This window comes from Eptesicus fuscus, chromosome 5 (assembly GCF_027574615.1).
Source record: "Eptesicus fuscus isolate TK198812 chromosome 5, DD_ASM_mEF_20220401, whole genome shotgun sequence".
NCBI lineage: Eukaryota > Metazoa > Chordata > Mammalia > Chiroptera > Vespertilionidae > Eptesicus > Eptesicus fuscus.
Genome location: NC_072477.1, coordinates 77,141,315 through 77,162,615, shown reverse-complemented (window position 1 = coordinate 77,162,615; position 21,301 = coordinate 77,141,315). Strand labels below are relative to the sequence as shown.

General features: G+C 46.5%; 1 protein-coding gene across 2 annotated transcripts; it reads left to right on the top strand.

The window, feature by feature from the left end:
- Window positions 1-817: 817 nt before the first annotated feature.
- Window positions 818-21,301, top strand: C5H14orf93 (chromosome 5 C14orf93 homolog). 2 transcript variants are annotated; one of them, XM_008158522.3, is made up of 7 exons: window positions 818-849; window positions 10,024-11,058; window positions 13,135-13,455; window positions 17,683-17,744; window positions 17,976-18,079; window positions 20,175-20,287; window positions 20,565-21,301. In XM_008158522.3, the coding sequence occupies exons 2-7, from the start codon at window positions 10,465-10,467 to the stop codon at window positions 20,982-20,984; spliced, it is 1,614 nt and encodes a 537-aa protein (XP_008156744.2). In that variant the 5' UTR covers window positions 818-849; window positions 10,024-10,464; the 3' UTR covers window positions 20,985-21,301. The 2 variants fall into 2 exon arrangements, with proteins under 2 accessions (XP_008156744.2, XP_054572418.1); XM_054716443.1 differs by lacking the exon at window positions 818-849 and adding an exon at window positions 2,447-2,468.

The window sequence follows — 21,301 nt, the reverse complement described above, 5'->3', positions numbered from 1 at the left end:
CAGAGGCCACCGCTGCTTCCCAGTCTGGGTTGCGGGATCCCCAGGAGGGGCGAGCAGGAGGCAGCCGGTCACTGTCTCTCTATCCCTTACTCTCTTTCTAAAATCAATAAAAACATATTTACAAAACAAACATATTCTCAGGTGAGGACTAAAAAAAAAAACCAAAAACAAATCCAGGTACAAGCAACCAGGTCTTCAGGCAGGAGGTCAAGAGAAGCCATTTTATTCAGGTTCCTAAGAAAGGAGTCAGTCCAACAGAGAAAACCGGGGAGTCAGGATGAGCAACAACACCCCCGAGAGAGGGAGACTGCTTTCTCCTGAAGAAAGGTGCATGTTGCAGGCATGTTCGCTTAAAGGCGGGAGCGTTAGGCCGCAGACGTGGCCGGAGACACTCCGCCTGGGAACCTTGAGCGCGGCCCCGCGGGCCAAGTCCCCGTCGCTAAACCCCCGTAGGAACTTCACCGACCGGTTGGCCAAGTTTAGCCAATTGCCGGCAGGAGCTCGCTCCCGGGGCCATGTCTCCTGCCCCGGGGCCTCCCGGCACTGAGGAGCCGGATGGGGACGGGAGAGGGGAGGGCTGGGAAGTAAAAAGAGGTGAAGTGGGTAGTGAGAGCGGGCTCCAGGCCCCGGGCCCCGGGGGGAGGGCGTTGGGGTCGGGGGTCGGGCGGCCCTCAGGGGGCCCCACTGGGCCCGCGCCTCCGGCGCGCGTGTGCTCGCGGGCGGGGCGCCCCGCGGCCGCCGGCGGCCAATCCGGACGGGCGTCCGGGGGGGGGCGGGGCTTGCCGGCTCGGGCTCCGCGAGTCCTCCTTTTTGCACACACACGAATACAAAGAGCCATACGACCTTCGGGTATCCTTTTTCCATTTTCCTCCCCCTCTTTACTCTGTGTGTGTGTTCAAATTTTTTAAAAATAGAGATCTGTGGCAGTGCTGGGGCGAGGAAACCGTGGCTAAGGGGAATTTGCGCTTTCCCCCATGTCTTTTTCTGTCTCTCTTCCTCTTCCTTTTTCCTCGGCAAGGTTTTAAATATACCAAGAAGTTGAGAAGCAGGATGATCGTGTACAACTGTTTCCAGTCAAATTTATAGAGTTTTTTTTCTTTTTCTTTTTGCTATCACATTTTAAGAACTGGTAAATTTTTATGGTCGAGGGATTTAAAAAAAATGTAGCTGCTCGGGAAGTCTAGATTTCGTTTTTTTAAGCGGGCTGAAGGGATAATGTGAATTTCTGCCACCGGCAATGCCGAAGGAAGCGGAGATTTACGACTCCACAAAGCTGCTGGCGTGCGTTTTACACACTCTCACGCAGAACCAAAAACAAGTGGCTCGAATGTGGCAGTTGTCCAAGGCCAATAGGTTAAAAATGTGTGGATATTATCATGTCCCTGGGGAGTGGGTCAGAGCCCCCTTTACAGCGTGTCTTACATGTTCATGAGTACGTGTGTATTTCATAAGCGAATAATATCGGAAAGGTTTATCTCGGGGCTTTGTGCTTTGTGTATGTGTACAGTGTGTATACATGCCACATTAGGTTTTGTTTTCAAAAGTGATTGCCTTTGGTTTTGTGTGTGCAACGTAGCCCCTAGACTGTGATTTTTTTTTTTTCTGTTGCGTTCCCAAATGTGATCAACACAGGGTTTTGTGTGCAAATTAGAGTTTAGAAGAATTTCTACACTATGTAGCCTATACTCAAGCACCTCGTTCTGTATGCATTTACTGTATTTTCCTGCTCCTCTTCTAAAGGATCAGATTGGTGAATAATTAAATAATTGCCAGGAAGTATACAGTCCGTTTGGCAAATGAGGGTAGGCAATTTATTGAATCTGTGGTTCAAAGCCTTTTTTTAGTGACTATTTTGCCTAAGTGGTTTTGCTTTTTATTGTCTCTGTTCTTAAGTGTACAGCTGTGTATGTTTTGGCCTCTGTGTGTGGTTTGGTTGGTGTGTTCAAGGAGGGAAGTTCTCTCTTGGCTTTTTGACAAAATTGTCGTTTATAGGTTGGGATTTGTTTGAAAAGCCCCACAGCTGGCCAAGTATCAGGAAAATAATCCAGTCAGATCCGGTTCTCAAAAAGTGTTCCTGGTGGTAGGTGGGGAGGGGAAGGGGTCAGAGGAGGCAGAGGCAAATAATACATAGGAGGGATGAGAAATGCTTTTTTACCCTGTCACATTTCTGGGATAAAAAGTCTGCTCAAGTCTCAGTTACGGAGGAAAGTAGATGAATTGAAGGACAACAAGCTTAGAGAGCAGAACCTCCAGTTATCTGAGCTGCGTTCTCATTCCATTCTGTCACAGAGCCACTGTCTCCTGTTAGGAGTCACACGAACTATATTCCCGGTCAGCCCCGTGTTTGCAGACTGGAGTGAAGGCACTGCAGCAGACGGGGTGGCGAGGGAGCAACGGGAATGTCCAAGGGTGGCAGCACCAGGAGAAGGTTAGGACCTACCGCAAAGGTCAAGGGTCGTTACCACAAGGTGAGGATGGCCATGCCTTTCCATCCCTCCCCTGCCGTCCTGGTTTCAAGCAATAACTGAGACACCTAGGTAACCACGGCGATGAAGTTATTCGTACAGACCTTGAAATCCCATTACCCTGCAAGCGGCCCTGTGTGGGCTCTCTGCACTTCGTACCTGAACGGAATGTCTTTTTATTCCCTCGCAATGCAAGCCAGACCAGGGCTTAATAGCTGTTCTCAAACGTGGACCGTGCTACAAGTTGAGACCCGCAGAACTTGGAAAATCTAGTCCATTCTAGTGACTTCCGTAGTGATGGCAGGGCTGGAAATTTCGAATGGAGTCTCGCCCTTTTTCATTCCTCTCCGCAGCTCTGCAGTCCTCACCCTCACTTCTCGGATTCATTCCCGGGAAAGGGCGGGCTCCGCCGGGCGCGGGGCGCACCCAGCCCCGACCTGGAGGCGACCGGGTTTGACCGGGGCCCGAGGCTCACGGCCGGTAGCCTTGCTTTGAGTTTCTCTCTTTGTCAGAAAGGTAGTTCCTCTCACGAATATATCGTGGCTTGCTCTTCCTACCAAAGCAAAGCAAAGCTGAACTTAGTTGATTTTGTTTGGGAATCCGCGAGGCCCCTCGAGGTGAAAACGCCTTGAAACGCAAGGGAACTGCCACTTTGTAGGGATGGAAAGGTTTGTGACCAAGGCCGGCAGGACCGAAAAGCCTCCCACCACCAAAGGTGTGAAACTGATTTGTGTGTAGGGGGAGGGGGGGACCGGTTTGTGGCCACTGTGTTTGTAATGTTGTACACGCAGCTTTGTAAGAGAAACAAAAGCGAGGAAATTAAAAAAAAAAAAAAAGAAAAAAAAAGTTAAAGATGGCGCCTGAGCGGCCTTGAAAAAGCCTGCCGTCGTGTCCCTCCCTGAGGAGGCCCCTCCCTTCCCTGCTCGTTGAGTGACTGTGGATTGGAGCCAGTAGCGTCCCTGGCTCTGCTCCCCCCACACTTCTAACTGCCAATCATAGGGAGCCAGAGGGCAGGCGGGGCGGGGCCTCCCCGCGTGCGCGCGCAGGCCGGGTACACGGGCGCCGCGGTCTCCCTCAGCCGCTGGCGTGCGGGTCTGGCGGCGCTGAGTCAGCTGGCGCGGTGGTGCGGGGCGTACGTGGTGGGACCGCGCAGGGCTGCCTAGCGGGGCCACAGCGGGAATTCCGGGGCCTCCCTCAACTGGAGTCCGCAGAGCTTTCGTGGCCACCTTGTCTACCCCCGGTATCCCAGCTAGATCCCGAGCGGCTCGGGCCGCTCTGCTGGCCGCCACCTCCCCGGGAATCACGCCTTTCCCGGGACTCCCAGGATTGGGCCCCGGGCGGGTCGCCCTGTTCCCTGTGGCTTCGGAGGCAGTGCCTGAGCTCTGAGCTCTGTTCCCCCTTCATCCCCGCGGCCACCCTGCCTGTAGCTGAATCACACTGTCTCTTCGGAAATAGTTCTGTCCCTGGTGCCCACCTTGACTAATATTTAATCAACTAACGTTTGCTGAGGGCTTTCTGGGCACATGATATAGCTTTAGTTTTTTATTTTTCAGTTTCTCCAGAAATGCAGGCTGAATCCTTATTATCAGGCATATTTATATAAAAAGCTTAAGCCAGAAAATTTAATTTTACCAAGTTGCATATTAGCAAATGTAAATAAAAACTGCTATACTGAGTTAAAAACTCATACCACTCTACAATTATTCTTGGAACTTTTTTGATTAGGTAAAATCCTTTTCATTTTACCTGATTCTGCCTTCTAGGTCTACATCTCTCTTTAACCCCTGAAAATGAGGTCTTACATTTTTTTTGCAGGACAGTAGTATTTTATGGTATTTGCTTACCTACTCTTGTGTGATAAAGAGATCATTTCTTTTTAAAAAAAAATATTTTTATTGATTTCAGAGAGGGAAGGGAGAGAGATAGAAACATTAATGAGAGAGAATCATTGATTGGCTGCCTCCTGCACGCCCCCCCACTGGGGATTGAGCCGCAACCCAGGAGTGTGCCCTTGACCAGCCTTGAACCTGGGACCCCTCAGTCTGCAAGCCTATGCTCTATCCACTGAGCCAAACCAGCTAGGGCAAGAGCTCATTTCATAGAAGGAGGTTTCCAGAGGACCTTTTAACAAGTGAGCCATTTTGCACCTTCAAATGGAGGAGCTGGGCTGACCAGCACAGCAGCAGCTTTAAGTGGCATTTTCCTTTTTTATTTCTTAAAATGAAAATTATGGCATGAATTGCTATGCTTTTAGTAATCACATTTAAGGAAGTCCTTTGCTAGCATGACCCTGAATGAGTCAAGGGCCCATTATAAAGCATATATCATCTGAATGATACCATATCATACACATCTAGTAGTGAAAAAACTTTTATTTTTCATAGTTTGGAGGTGAACTCAGTCATGCAGAAAATTCAAACTCAAAATGGGTAGAAAGCAAGCAAGGGAGCTGCCAAGAGTATGATATATTTAGTTCTAACAAAAATACATGTGACTTGGGAAGAAAGGAATAGTTAAGATTATGGATAGTCTCACCCTGAACTGTCTAAAGAAGATGAGTTTTCTTTCTTTTTTTTATCCAAATATTTGTGAGGAAAATATCAAAATTATTGAAATGTACATTTCTTTTTTAAATATATTTTTTATTGATTTCAGATAGAGAGGAAGAGAGAGATGAGAGAGAATCATTGATTGGCTGCCTCCTACACATCCCACACTGGGGATTGAGCCCACAACCTGGGCATGTGCCCTGACTAGAATCGAACTGCCCCTCCTGGTCCATAGATCAATGCTCTACCACTGAGCCACACGGGCTGGGCTGCTTTGTTCTTTAGACATTCCCATTCTCACATACACTGTTAGTTCCTTGCATATCGGGATTTTGTCTTCCCTTCGAGTACTTAGAAGTGGTAATCCATTTTGGTGACTCATTCTTTAGTGTGTTACTACATATAAAGGATTTTTAGAAAAACTTCTTTTTTAAAATAATGTTCATTTTCTGTAATGGAAATATATGTAGCTAGTGAAATTAGTGTTTTTTAAAATATATTTTTATTGATTTCAGAGAGGGAGAGGGAGATAGAAACATCAATGATGAGAGAGAATCATTGATCGGCTGCCTCCTGCACGCCCCCTACTGGGGATCCAGCCAGCAACCTGGGCATGTGCCCTTGACCGAACTTGAACCCGGGACCCCTCAGTCTGCAAGCTGATGCTCTATCCACCTAGCCAAACCAGCTAGGGCTAGTGGTTTGTTTTTAATCACTATCCAGCATTTATCTAGCTAGTAAATGTTATAATGTGAAATATTCCTTTATTCCATGCTGACCCAGTTTCTTTCCTTGTCCTTTCATTTCAATGTCTTAGAGTTTATGTGGGAGACTATTGCAGGAAGCAGGGAAATTAAGTCAGCAATAATATTTATGGAAATCAAAAAAGAGTTATTTGAATTCCCATTGTGCTACAGTGCACTGTACTTAATTCAGGAAAACACCCATTTGTTGTCCTGAATCTGACATTCTAAAATGGACAAAGTATATTAATACACAAAATAGAAAAGCAGAAAAAATTTGAGGAACAAAGAGAATTCACAATAGGAAAATATATTTATTATTAAAAACTCAGTTTCATAATATGCAAGAAAAGTTGAATATTATTCTTAGTCGAAAGCCAGATATAGTAAATAAATTGCAAGTACTCTGTTTTCTTAATTATCTTTCTGATTTGCACAATAGAAGGTTTTGTACCTATAAATGCATCTTTGTAGACTTGAATTTATTCTTAGAAATTTGAGACTACATTTAAGGGAAATCACTCAAATTCCATTTCAAGCCATTGCATTGTTTTGTGTGTGTTTTTAAGATTAGGAAATCAGGATGGGTGTCCAGGGTGGGACACAAATGTTTCAGGAATAGTCATAATATCATCCAGCTGCTATTGTGGAGCACTGACCGTGTACCAGCACTCTGTGGGTGCCTTACTCTGTGGATGCCCTACTCTGTGGGTGCCTTACTCTGTGGGTGCCTTACTCTGTGGGTGCCTTACTCTGTGGGTTCCTTACTCTGTGGGTGCCTTACTCTGTGGATGCCTTACTCTGTGGGTGCCTTACTCTGTGGGTTCCTTACTCTGTGGGTGCCTTACTCTGTGGATGCCCTACTCTGTGGATGCCCTACTCTGTGGGTGCCTTACTCTGTGGATGCCTTACTCTGTGGGTGCCTTACTCTGTGGGTGCCTTACTCTGTGGGTGCCTTACTCTGTGGGTGCCTTACTCTGTGGGTGCCTTACTCTGTGGATGCCTTACTCTGTGGGTGCCTTACTCTGTAGATAATCTTAACAAAAGCACTCAAAGTAGGCAGGGATGAGAACTCCGGGCTCAGAAAAAAAGTGATAATTTGCCCAAATTCACACAGCTCTTAAGTGAAGCAGCAGGATAAGGACCTCCCTCCCCGCCTTTTTTTCCCCCCATTTCCAGTTTAGTGCTGTTTGGGAAAGATGACCTGGGAAAGATGGTTTAAAGGGGAGGGAAGGCTCAAGGCAGACAGCATGTAGGCAAGGTAAGGACCTCAGGCAGGTGGGATAAAGGCCTCTTGCAAGAAAGAGTGTTTGGTGCAAGAGTATAGCAGTCACCAGTTTGTCCCCACCCAGTGTCCCAATTTGATGCATCTTTTAAAAAAATATATATATTTTTAATTTATTTTAGAGAGGAAGGGAGAGGGAGAGAAACATCAATGATGAGAGAGAATCATTGATTGGCTGCCTCCTGCACGCCCCCTACTGGGAATATAGCCCACAACCTAGGCATGTGCCCTTGACGGGAATCCAACCCAGACCCTTTTGTCCGCAGGCCGATGCTCTGTCCACTGAGCCAAATCAGCTAGGGCAGATGCATCTTAATTTCTGATTTTATAAATACTGAACCCAACTGACAAGCATTAGTATGTAGTGTATTAGTATCTACATAACTTAACTTTCTTTGTCTTATAATGCCCATGTTTCAGACTAAACTCCTTGCATGATGTTGGTTAAAAAAATGAAAAACCCTATAGGAGCAGTGTTTGCCCTTATTTAGAAGGAAAAGGAGATAGAAATGATTTATCCATGAATTGACATAGGAATCACTTAGTGCTTTCCTTTAACCTTTAGTTTTAATTTGGCTTTAACCTTTCATTTGAGGCTTAGTTGTGCCTTCCAGTGACTAATGACAGAGAGGCTATAATGGATTTGAGTTCAGCTCTTGCAAGTGAATATCTGGCACAGAAAAGCATTTCTTTCTTTTTTAAGATTTCAAATGCTCCAGAGAATAACAGTTTTATTTCAATTTTTATTGATTTTAGAGTGAGGAAGAGGAGAGAGAGAGGGAGGGAGAGAGAGAAACATTGATGTGTTGAGAGAAACATTGATCAGTTGCCTTCTGTACGCACTCCAACCAGGTATCGAACCCACAACCTAGGTATGTGCCCTGACCAGGAATCAAACCTGCCACCTTTTAGTGGACAATGCTCCAACCTACTGAGACACACCGGCCAGGGCAGGAAAGCATTTCTTGATATAAAGGGTGAAAAGAACAAATTAAAGACTATTCTTGCCCAGCTGCTGTTACTCAGTGGTTGAGCATCAACCTATGAACCATGAAGGAGGTCATGATTCGATTCCCAGTCAGAGCACATGCCTGGGTTGTGGGCTCGATCCCCCGTGGGGGGCATGCAGGAGGCAGCTATCAATGATTCTCTCTAATCATTGATATTTCTATCTCTCCCTTCCTCTCTGAAATCAATTAAAAATATATTTTTAAATTACTATCTATACTAATAAAAGGATAATATGCTAATTAGACTGGGTCAACCAGCCATCTTCCAGATGTCTGACTTCCTTCTGGAGAAAGCCATGGTGGTGAGGGCCAAGGCAGAGGCAGTTAGGGGCGGCCAGGCCAGCAGGGGAGGGCAGTTGGGGGCATTAGGCAGGCAGACAGGTGAGTGGTTAGGAGCCAGCAGTCCTGGATTGCGAGAGGGATGTCTGACTTGGGCCTAAACCAGCAGTCGGACATCCCCCAAGGGGTCCCGAATTGGAGGGGGTGCGGGCTGGGCTGAGGGACACCCCCCCCCACCGTGCACGAATTTCATGCACTGGGCCTCTAGTTCTTTAATAACTAAATGTAGTGAAAATGTATTGTCAGGTTTACACTTTAGTACCTCAGAGGCATTGATATTACCTGTTTCTGAAATGAGATTGCTGATTCAAAAAAAATCCCAAACTAAACTAAACAAAAAATCTCAATATGCAGAAATTTTTCCTAACCTCCTCCTCTCCTTTTAATTGTGATGTTATAATTTACAGGGTAAGATAGAAATGTATGTCTTGAGGAAATTGTAAACATACTTAAGATTTTGTCACTTGGGGAGCTTCAGGCAGAAGGATTTTTTTTTCTATAATCAAGCATCATTTAGAAGATGACAGTATGAAATTCCTTTGAGTGTTCTCAGTGGTACAAAGCAACCCTCCCACACCTTTTTCCCCTCTCTCTCCTGGAGTAGTTTAGTTGCTTAACTACAGTGATTCCGAAGAGAGGCAGTTTGGTTTATCATTGATATTCCGGTTTCTCCTTTTACAGGGACTGGTCATGTGGCAGTGGCAGCACTTAGCTACTTAGACATTCCAGTTGAGCTTTGCCTCTCCCTTAAGGAGCATGTGAAGTGGAGATGAAGGATCCCAGGAGGGATCTCTCGGGGCTATAGGCTGAAGGATTGCAGAGGTGGAGGCCCAGGTATGCAACACAGCAAGGGGCGCTGCGCCCTGGTTTACCGCAGCTCAGTTCTCTGATCCAGCGTTTCCTTTCATTCCCCCCCCCCCCCCCACCAAAGCATTCATAATATGATAGTGTGAGGTCAGTGACATATTGGGGACTGCAGTGATCAGCATATTTCCTTTTTTTTTTTTTTTAATCCTCACCCGAGGATTTTTTCCATTGACTTTTTGTTTTTAGAGATCATGGAGGGGAGGGAAGAGGTGGGGGGTGGGGAGAGAGAGAGAGAAACATCAATATGAGGGAGACACATGGATTGATTACCTCCCACATGTGCCCCGACCAGGGCCTGGGATCGAGCCTGCCACCAAGGTACATGTCCTTGACTGGGAATCGAACCCAAGACCCTTCAGTTCATGGTCTGATGCTCTGACCACTGAGCAAAACCAGCCAGGACAGCATATTTCTTATTTACTAGTAGGAGTCTTCCTCTGAATGCATCTTTATGAAAATTACGGAGAGGACAGAATTATGATTCTTTATGTCAACAAAAAGTGGTATCAATTCAGAAAAATAAACACTAGGTTGAAAATAGATAGCTGGATTCTGCTGTCTTCCTCTGACCTTGAAAGGAATATGTGACTTCTTCACATTGTCTCTTCTCTGGACCTGGCGTAACGTGCTTGCTAGAGCTGCCCGATGGATGAGATAACCTATGTGAAATGTTCTGAACTCCTTAAGGCATGATGTCAAAGCAATGAAATGCAATAGTGTCATTACAGATCTACATTGTCTTCCTTAATCTTCTAATCTTTTCAGATCCTGGTGGGTTCTCTCCAGTCCCCTCCCTGCTCCTTAGGCTGGAGTGGTAGGGGTTCCCTGCTTGGGTGCAGGAAAAATGCCTTCTGCCCTCTGAACTGTGCTCATCAGGAAAGCCTGTGAAGGCACCCCCCTGTCGGTAACGGATGCATGTGACACCCGGTGTGTGGTGCGAGGGGAGCACAGGATCTGCGGACAGAAGGCCCCCCTCTCTCTGAAGGACGGGGAGAAGCAGCCATGAACTGTGTGCTCCTCCGCGGCTTGCCTACTCCTTCGCAGAACACACCGCCTGGTGCCCAGGCTCCGCTCACCATCCTCCACGAGAAAGAAAAGTGAATCCAGAGGCCGGTGTTTCCTACAAACTCGTGAAGTCCAGTCGACCGGGGACAGCTTTGGGAGCAGCCCCGCAGTGTGAGCGAGGTGGCTCCTTATTCCACCAGCATGTCCTTCAGTGCCACCATCCTCTTCTCCCCTCCCAGTGGCAGTGAGGCCAGATGCTGCTGCTGTGCCTGTAAGAGCGAGACCGGTGGGGGCACCACAGGCTCTCAGAGTGGGAACCCTCCTCCCAGCACCCCCATCACAGTGACCGGACATGGCCTGGCGGTTCACAGTTCCGAGCAGCTCCTGCATATTATCTACCAGCGGGTGGATAAGGCAGTGGGTCTGGCTGAGGCTGCGCTGGGTCTTGCCAGGGCCAACAATGAATTGCTAAAACGTCTCCAGGAGGAAGTGGGTGAGCTGAGGCAAGGCCAGGGGTCCACCCCTGATGAAGATGGGGACGGCCAGGCACGTGGTTCACCCCTTGAGGAGCCTGGGTCTCTCAAGGAGAGTCCCGGGGGAGCCTGCAGGACTGTGGCTGCCACGGAAGAGGAGCGTGACGGCGTGGGCAGCGGCGTGCAGGTGGTGCTCGAGCAGCAGCTGGGAGCAGCCTTGGCTGTAGGGCCTGGCCCTTTGGGCTTCCCCGCCGCTCAGAGCGATGGGCGGCTCCCGGGATGCACCCCGGCTGCCAGTGAGGGGGCCCCAGTGCTCAATCCCGTGAGTATATTGCTGCAGAGCAGAACACGAGTGCTGTTGCTTCTTAGTGCTTTTCCTGGCCTTTTCCTTTTTTCTCTCTTTCTGTATTTCCCCCTCCTTAAGCCTTCCTTTTGTTTGTACGTGTGATAAAATAGAGACAGTACCAAGTCTCCTTTGTCTTCAGGGTAATCAGCACTCCTGTTTCTCCCTGAACCATAGTCTCTTTGGCAGTCGGTCATTTCCGGTGTGTGTGGTGATGGGGTGCCCTTCCCTCCCTCTCAGTAGCTGTGCGGCACCTTCTCCACGGCTGTCTCAGCTGCTCCATGCTCTCTCCTCTCCTGGCGGGAATGCCTGCCATGCACAGACGGCTCATTTATATTTCATCACGGGCCCTCTGCTTGCCAAGAGGAATTCAGTACAGAGAGATGGGAATGAGAGGGGAGAGGCAGAAGTGGTAAGAGAGACAGAAGGAAAAAGTGAGAGGGGAAGGACAAAGATAATAGAAGAGAAGATGAGGGAAAGAGGAAGGCGGAAATGAAGGGTTGAGGAAGGAGAAAAAGTGAAAAAAGAGCACAGGAAAGAAAGGTGAGTCTAAATGGAAAGAGAATTTATGCTAGAGGGAATATGAGGTGAGGTGGGAAGAATGTAGAGGAAAGGAAATGAGGAAAAGAAGTGGGCCACTAAGAGTTAACAGTAAGAGAATAAGGTGAGGAGAAGGAGGGAGGCAAGCCCGCATATTTGTGAGCAGGAAAAGACATTGAAGTACTTTGTGCTATTTCAGTTTCTTTATTGCTCAAGGCCATATGAGCAGGCAAATCCTGGCTGAGGAGAGTAAAAACTGCAGAATGTCACACATGGAAGTATGAGAGGGAGATGGAGCAACTATAGAGATCACAGAGATGGGAACATATCAGATGTGCAGCCGCTTGAGAGACCGTGGGAGGTCTGTCAGCTCTCCCCCACCAGGTTCTTCCTCTCCCCGTTCCCTTTTCCTCTCCGGCCAAGACAAGTCAAGAGTTGAGGAGAACACACAGGTGGATGGAAGGGATGCAATGCCCAGTCCATCGTGGGTCTGAGAAAGGAATGTATCAACTCCCCTGTGCCCCCCAGTGCACACTGCAGCTGGTCACGGCTCCCCAAAGGCCTAGCTATGTGGGTGGGTGACAGCTACTCCTGTGTCCTCAGGCTGTGCCTGGCCAGGACTGTCCGTGGTTTGGGGCCGCAGGAGGAGGAGTTGGGAAGGTGGTAGGAAGCAGGAGGGTCCCAGGCCAGGCAATACCCTGAGCTGTGCTTCCTCCAGGCAGGGAAGGCGTCCAAGCCGGCAGGATGGAGTTACAGTTCCCAGCGCAAAAAGCAGCTCACAGGTCTATCAGTCTCAGCCTTCTCCCCCACCCCCACTTTCACTGTTTCGTTTTCTTAGCTGCAGAAATCCCCCTCCTTCTTCCCTCTTTCCCTTCCTCCCTCCTTCCTTTCCCTGCCCGGTATGTCCTTGAGTGAGGGCACAGGCAGGCAAGTAGATGTCAAGACAGTGCCAGTTGGATGTGACCGAGGCAGGATCAAGGTGAGGGCACAGACTGGCCCCACAAAGGGCATGGGTGTGTGTGTGTGGAGGGGGGAGTTGGTGCCAGCTTCTCTAGAGATTTCTGACGCTGTATCTCTTCCTTTGTTTCCATTTTTTCTCCTGTTTTCCTCTCTATTATTATTACCATTTTATTTTCTGTTCCTTCTCTTGGTTTTCCTTTCTTGTCATCACTTCCTCCCCCAACCCCTTTTAGGCAAAACACTTACCTAGCTACAGTTCTTATACCCAAGAGCAAATCATAAATGACCCCTCACAAATAGAGCATCAGCAACATGCCTTATCCTCGTCATCAGTCCTATGGTAATGATCCAACACGAGAAGCCCTGTACACACAGAAATATTTGCCCAACACTCTTATTGGAGTCCCACAGAAACAAGCCATTGACCATTAAAGACTGTGCTAGATTGCCCCCTGCTTTCCACTCTCTGTTCATTATCCTTGGCCAAAGATTGATGGTTAACAAGGTTCCCCTAAGCCTGGCTGGCTAATAGGCTATTCTTTTTTATGTTCTTAGCTGGTGGATGATTATGTGGCCTCTGAGGGTGCAGTACAGCGGGTGCTGGTCTCTGCTTATGCCAAGCAGCTCTCACCAGCCACACAACTGGCTATCCAGCGGGCAACTTCAGAGACAGGGCCAGAGAATGGAATCAAGCTGCCACTGCCTCGCCCCGAGGACATGCTCAGTGCTGCTGCTGCGCTGGAAGGTGCCTTGGAAGAGTCAGGCCCAGGGGGAGCTGGGGAGCTGAGACACTCTCTAGGGTTTACTGCTTCCCCGTGCAGGACCAGAGGGAGTGGGCAGAAGAACTCCAGGCGCAAGCGGGATCTGGTACTCTCTGTGAGTGAGCTCAATTTCTATGAATTTTTCTTCAGTCTGGAAAGATAAATGAGGAGTAAAGTGTGGGTTGATTTTAAACTTCCCATATTGAATGCATGGTATCCTGAATCTTACTGGAGTGGGAGAGGCAAGAAGGAGATTGTTCCAGAGCTCTAGGGTTAGGCAGTCCCCCACCTATCAATGGAACTTTAAATATATATATATATATATATATATATATATATATATATATATATATATATTTATTTCAGAGAGGAAGGAGAGGGAGGGAGAGAGAGAAACATCAATGATGAGAGAGGATCATTGATTGGCTGCCTCCTGCATGTAACCCGTGGTTCATAGGTCGACACTCAACCATTGAACCATGCCAGCTGGGCTCAATGGAACTTTTTTTAGGCTTTTCCAGATAAATTTATATGTTCCATTTAAAAGTGGGGGCATCCTGGCCGGCGTGGCTCAGTGGTTGAGCCTCGACTATGAAATAGGTCACAGTTTGACTCCTGGTCAGGGCACATACTCGGGTTGTGGGATCAACCCCCAGTGTGGGGCATGCAGGAGGCACCCAATCAATGATTCTCTCATCATTGATGTTTCTATCTTTCTCTCTCTCATTCTCCCTTCCTCTATGAAATCAATAAAAAAATATATTTTTTTAATAAAAGAAACAAAAAGGGGAGCATTATATCACATCTCCCAGGGATCTAATAATCCTAATGGGAAGATCTTTAAGGGATTGAGCAGTTTGACCACTGAAGGCACTGGAAACGGCCTGAAAATTACCAGTGTTCAGGGGAAGCAGCAAGGGGCCCTTTGGGCAGAAGGTCTGAGTGTCCTGAGGTGGTCCCAAAACCCGAAGGTGCAAAGGCCCATTAGACACTAAGCTCAGTTGTAAAAGTTTGGGGATTTTAGTGAGTCTAAGGGCTCTTGGCAGAAAAAGTACTGACCTGATCTAGTTCTGTCGAAAGCCGTGGTATGGAACATTGTCCAGCATCCTACAGAGCACAGGACGGCCCCCTGCAGCTATTGGGCCCAAATGTCAATAGGGCCAAGGTTGAGAAACCTGTTCTAGGGTGACCATAGTCCTTTGGATCTGTGCCCCGAAATGTCTTTCTGGGGTGTTCTTTAGCCATATACTGTAATGTTCAGATTGACTATAATGGGTTTCCATGCCCTGGATAATGGCTAATGGAGTAACTTCAGAGTTCTGGTTAGGAGTGGAGATCACCACTCACATCCAACCAAAATCTTATCACAATATATAGTATTGCCCATTTTTTCTTGTTACAGTCTTAGCAAAGATTGAAAACATTTATACCTCCTTTATTTACATTACTTCTTTCTTCCTTTTCCTAAGGGATCCTACCTTATTCTCCCTTTCATTTGATTTGTTTTTACATTGAGGGATTTTCCTTAGGAAGGAAGACACCATAATCAGTTTTAACTGGTTTCTAACCTTCATTTCAAATTTTGGTTATGTTCCGGGATATCTCCTCACTTATCAAGAACAGGGAATGGGTGTAATTTCTTTGTCATGGATTCCTGACCCAAGAGGTCCTCTTTTGCTGCAAGTGATAGAAATTGAGGGATTTCCCCAAACTTCATAGTGTTTATAATTTATGAGTAAATGTATGATAATTCTAATTTGCATAAAATGAGGATTTTTTTTTTTTTCTGTCACTTCCATTCCTCTCCTGCCTACTGCCTCCAGTAAGAGGTTCAGTGTTGAGGCCTGGTTTCTTCCTGCCCTTTGGAGAGTCTGGTGGAACAGCAGACCTTCTGGGGGGTATGCAGTATGTTCATTCATTATAGTACTTGCAAAGTACTGATCTAGAGGGCCAGTCAGGGAACTTTGCTGCCCATCGCAGAAGAAAATTTAAAATGTTCTTGTGCCAGACTGGGTTTAGAGGGAGAGAGATAGTTGCAGATCTTCACTAGTCTGTGGATTGCTTCTAGGGACCCAAAAGGACCAAACCAGAACTCTTAATTTCTTGGAATGCTGTGCATCCCAGCCACCCCTTGTGGAAATCCATTTACTTTTAGCCAGCAGCCTTTACACAAGTTTTAATACTATTGTCTAGAATATTGTCTCTTTCCACTTCAAGCCTGGTTTGATTTTTATCAGCTCATCTCTTCCAAGCCACTTGAATTGGAAACTATGTAACTCCTTTTTTTTTTTTTCCTTTCTTTCTTCTTTTGCAATTCTTTCAAATTCTTTCTGAAGCATTCTCACATCTCCCTGTGATTCCTTAAGTTTGGACTTCTAAGAGGTAAAATACCTCTATCAAATATGAAGCTAGTATAATAGTCTTTTTCATAGAGTGGAGATCATAGCCACAAAAAAATGAACAGTAATTTCCTAACTTGATATGGTCAGTCAGCCATAGAGGTAGAAGGGTAAATTGGGCATTTCTGAATATGAAATTGAAGTGTTTTTTAAATATAATTTTTATTGATTTCAAAGAGGAAGAGAGAGGGGGAGAGAGATAGGAACATCAATAATGAGAGAGGATCATTGATTGGCTGCCTCCTGCACACCCCACACCGGGGATCAAGCCTGCAACCCAGGCATGTGCCCTTGACCAGGAATCGAACCCGGGACCTTTCAGTCCACAGGCAGACACTCTATCCACTGAGCCAAGCCAGCTAGGGCTGAAATTGAAGTTTTGAGGTCAGGATATGAGTCCATCAACTCAGAACTGGGTAGAGCTCACCTCTCACATCCATTAACTGTGGGAGCTTTGGATGAAAATATAATCAGAAACAACAGAACTAAATTTAATAGGAAGAAATTTAAAATCCTACATTAAAATTTTTTTTAAAATCTGCAGAATGGTAGAGATAGTTAATCCATGTGAAAAATGAGCTTGACTACAGGTTCACTATGAATGAACCCTATGACACTGCGTAGGGATGGGGTTGCTGAGAAAGGTAACACCATCTTGGGTTTCGTTCCTAGAAGTGTAGAGTTCCACTTGGGGAAGTGATGCTCCCTTTGGCCAGACCTCAACTGATGAGTTAGATTTGGTTCCAGGTGCCACGTTGTAAGAGAGACACTAGCAAACCAAAGATCCTCACAGTTTCATGACAAGTCTGTCGGGAAACTCTGTCACGAGGAATGGCTAAAGGATGTGGGAGTGTTTAGACTGGGTAAGAGAAGGCTTTGTGAGTGCATGAAAGCTGTCTTCAAATATTTCAGGTGCTATTATGGTTAAAACAGGTCAGATTTTGGAGCATCTAAGGCAGAATTTTTTAACAGAAATGTTCAACCGTAGAATAAGCCGATTCAAAAACTAGTGGGGACCTGTCATTAAAGGTGTATAAGCAAAGCTGAAAGACAGCCTGTTTAATGATGTGAAAGGAAAGTTGGGTGACAGAGTCTCCAAGGACCTTTCCACTTTACATTTCTGTTATTTTAGGTTTCTGTTTTTCAGACCATGGTGTGTGTACCCCTGAGATTTGTGGTGATGTACAAAGGGATATACCTGGAACATTTTCCTGGGTCATCAATTTTACTAGAAAAATTTGGAAGATATTTTTTAAAGCATATTTTTATTGAGAGGAAGAGAGGGAGAGAGAGAAACATCAATGAGGAGAGAGAATCATTGATCAGCTGCTTCCTGCACACCCCCTTACTGGGGATTGAGTCCACAACCAGGCATGTACCTTGACTGGGAATCAAACCATGACCTCCTGGTTCATAGGTTGATGCTCAACCACTGAGCTACACCAGCCAGACAGATATTTTTATATTAAAAGAAATACAGATAAGGTAATGGGGTGATGAGGACAAATATGTAATACCTTAATCAATAAAGAAATTAAAATGCAAAAAAAATACAGATATGTTGTGAAGAAATTTTTAAAAATTGCAGGAGTAGGTGGCTTCAAGAAATTGCCACTTATAATAGCCCTGATGTATATCTGTTCTCTCCTTGCTACTGGGAGTATGTTTGTGGAAATGTCTGAGACCCTCTGCTCTAGTGATCATATTCCTCAGGAGCAGAAGCAAGGCCAGGGATGATTTTGGAGTCTTCCCACAAATTAATTGAACGGGAGGGCATTAGATATGTAACTTGCTTAGGCTCTTTGGCTGAGAAAGGACGTTGACAGAAAGGATTCCGAAAGGAAGAGAACTGTATGGGGACAATGCATAGGAACCAGAGGAGGGTTTCATCACATCCACCCCTGGTTTGATTCTGTGTTTGTTTATTTGTTTGTTTCCCCTAGAAATTGGTCCACAATGTGCATAACCACATCACCAATGACAAGAGGTTCAATGGGTCTGAAAGGTATGATCCACTTGAGGGAAAGGAGTCACAGCATACTTTGCCGAGGAAGGGAAGTTGAGGGGGCCGCTCTAATATAACAATGAGGCTAAGGCTTTGGATACACAATTGCCTCTTATATCCTGTCTTCTGCCATGGAGGAATTTATCACAAAGTTGATTAGTGCTGGGAATCTCTATTTGTCTAGTTTCAAAAATGCTGATTGCTTTATTCACTCTCTTTTCTTTGTGGCAGCATCAAATCCTCTTGGAATATTTCAGTAGTGAAGTTCCTTCTGGAAAAGCTCAAGCAGGAGCTGGTGACCAGTCCCCACAATTACACTGATAAGGAGCTGAAAGGTGAGAAAAACCAAGTTAACTCCCATTTCATCCTTTCTCCCTGTTCCTGGGCAAAGGGGAAGAGGCATAGTGGAGATGATTTAGGTGATTTGAAAAGAGTGGATTTAAAAAAAATTATTTTTGGTTTCTTCTCATCTACAATATTCACAGGATTGCCTCTAACAGCGTTTTTATTCCCCTACTCAGTCTAAAATGAAAATGGGAGAAGGGAAGGGCTAGAACACTATTTATGCGTGATGTTTATATAGGGCCTGAATCTACAGTGTTATGAAAAGGAGATCAGAATCCAAGGCCAGCCCTTTTGTCCCTGAGTTTTCTGTCCTGGGCTTTCTATTTTCCTTGCTCTTCTGTTATTTGTCTGTAGCTAACCCTGAAGCATTAAGAACACTTCTGCTGAAGAAAGCCAATGTCATAATTCAGTAGAGTTGGAAACTTGACACCTGTCTGAGTCAAGAGGACTCCTCAGAGTTCTCACTTGCAGGCTCGATCCCCAGAATGGGCAGTGCTAACCAGAATACAGACAGACCAAGAGATGAGAAGCAACTTGCTTAAAACTACCCCGCAAATCAGACGCAGAACCAGGATGGGCCTGGTGGCTCTGTCCGCTCCAGTCCAGGGCATACCACATCACATGTAGCTTTGTCAGACCCAGTCCTGAGCAGACCTGACACCTCCTCTGGTCTGCTTGGCCCCATCCATGGGAATGCTATGGCCTCTGACACCAGGGCAGCAGTGGGCAGGCTCCTGGGCTCAAGCCCCGCACCCCCTCACCCCCCTACAGCCCCGGCCTGCAGCCTCTAACCATCAGTGGGACCCTGACACTCAGGCACGTGGCCTGTGGTCTGTTAATGACCATGGTGGGCGGGACTGACCCCAGCTTCCAGGGACTGTCACTGTATATGCCAAAATGGCGTAACTGAGATAAAAAAAAGAAAGCATTGAACCCAAGCCAATTTGCTCAGTGGATAGAGCGTCGGCCTGCAGACCAGAGATCCTGGGTTCGATTTTGGTCAGGGGCACATACCTTGGTTGCAGGTTCCTCCCCGGCCTGGTTGGGGCTCTTCTCTCACATCGATGTTTCTCTCTGTCTTTCCCTCTCTCTTCCACGCTCTCTAAAAATCAATGGAAAAAATATCCTTGGGCAAGGATAAAAAAAAGAAAGCACTTGTAATCCACTATCAGCAGAGTAGGATGGGGGTTAGTTTAATTGGGGAAGGGGGAAGGAGTTACAAAAACATTGGCGTTTTCTTTTTCCAGCACTTAACTCTCCAGAGGAGTTAGTGTTAGAGAATGATGTGGGCAGGGAGAGCTAACCCTAAGAGGAGGTTTTGAAAATAGTGGTGCCCTTCTGTCATGCGAGGACATAGTGAGAAGACAAAAAAAATATATGAACCAGGAAGTGGGCTCTTGCCAGACATGAAATCTGCCAGTACCATGACCTTGAACTTCCCAGCCTCCAGAACGGTGCAGGAACAAAGCTCGTATCACAATATGAATGTGTACGATGGGGAACAACACTGGAAATACATGAGTAGTTGAGGACAAGCAAGGTTTGAAATGCATGGAGACAGAAGCTAGTCTCTGGAAATTATTCCAAATATACAGTGTATAAAATTATAGGTGGGTGATTTAGTTTTCATTAATACCGAGTCTAGATTATGAATAATTAAGCAATTTTCATCAGTTATACTAGAGAAAATATAAAAAATGATGGATTTTTAAAAAATTTGTTTACTGATGGGTGATTACTCCAAGAAAACCCATCGTCTAAATAGTGATACTTGCCCTGGCTGGTTTGGCTCAGTGGATAGAGCGTCAGCCTGTGGACCAAAGGGTCCCGGTTTCGATTCCGGTCAAGGGCACATGCCCGGGGTTGCGGGCTCGTTCCCCAGTGGGGGGCGTGCAGGAGGTGGCCGATCAGTGATTCTCTCTCATCATTGATGTTTCTATCTCTCTCTCTCTCCCTCTCTAAAATCAATAAAAATATATTTAATAAATAAATAAATAGTGATACTCACCCTCCCAGTAGTGTTAGGGGGGAACAAAGGGCTGAGGACCACTGCTCTTTGCTCCCTCCCTTCTCTCTCCCTGCCAGGAGCCTGTGTAGCCTACTTCCTTACTAAGAGGCGTGAGTACCGCAACTCCCTGAACCCCTTCAAAGGACTGAAGGAAAAAGAGGAGAAGAAACTGCGAAGTCGCAGATACCGGGTAGGTTTCTAGGCCTTCCTTTCAAGATGCTAAACTCTAAACCCTAATGAGCACCAGTGGGAAGGGCCAGAGGTCATGGCATCTAAGAATAGAGTTGAGAGCCAAGAATGTAGGCAGATAGAGGAGGAGGAGGGTGAGTCAGTTCTAAGATTTGACTTGGGGGCTGGGTTCTCTCAGGCACATTTTACACAGACTTCCTCCTACACAAACCCTCTCCCCAAACCTAATCCATAGTTTTTTCTCTCTCCCTGATCTCTGTCCTGGGCTCCTACTATAGCTTTTTGCCAACCGATCCAGTATCATGAGGCATTTTGGACCTGAGGAACAACACCTGTGGAAGGATGTGACAGAAGAGCTGATGTCAGATGAAGAGGACAGCCTTAATGAGCCAGGTGTCTGGGTAGCCAGGCCTCCCCGGTTCCGGGCCCAGCGCCTCACAGAGCTCTGCTACCATCTGGATGCCAACTCTAAGCATGGCACTAAAGCCAACCGTATATATGGGCCTCCCTCAGACCGATTACCTTCTGCTGAGGCCCAGCTCCTTCCACCAGAACTTTATAATCCTAATTTCCAAGAAGAGGAAGATGAGGGAGGTGATGAAAATGGACCTGTCTCCCTATCTTTTGACCAGTCCCATAAAACCTGCTGTCCGGACTTGAATTCATTTATTGAAGTCAAGGTGGAAAAGGATGAGTGAAATCTATAACCAAGAGTAGCTCTGGCTTCTGCCACTCCCCATGTCCCAGAGTCAGGGCTATTGGGCTTCCCAGAAGAAGGAGATGTCCTCTGCAGTCTGAGAAAGCAAGTCTGCCTCTGTTCTTAGCACAGGCCCTACTGGAAATGAAAGCTGGCAGCTCTGGGGGATAAAAGACTTATCTGAAAGGGGGAAATTCCCCCCATTGTGAATGGCAAGCCGGAAAATGCTTATTCCCAAGCATAAACAATGCCTCAGAAGAGCCTGGGATGAGAGGAGGAGAAGGATGGGTCTAAGAAACATGAGGCCTTCTCAACATA

Excerpts from the sequence above, each read along its gene's own strand:
- C5H14orf93 (XM_008158522.3), top strand. The coding sequence starts at position 10,465 with ATGTCCTTCAGTGCCACCATCCTCTTCTCCCCTCCCAGTGGCAGTGAG. Across the intron at positions 17,745-17,975 it reads AGGTTCAATGGGTCTGAAAG|CATCAAATCCTCTTGGAATA; the intron begins GTATGATCCACT and ends TCTTTGTGGCAG. Across the intron at positions 18,080-20,174 it reads CACTGATAAGGAGCTGAAAG|GAGCCTGTGTAGCCTACTTC; the intron begins GTGAGAAAAACC and ends TCTCCCTGCCAG.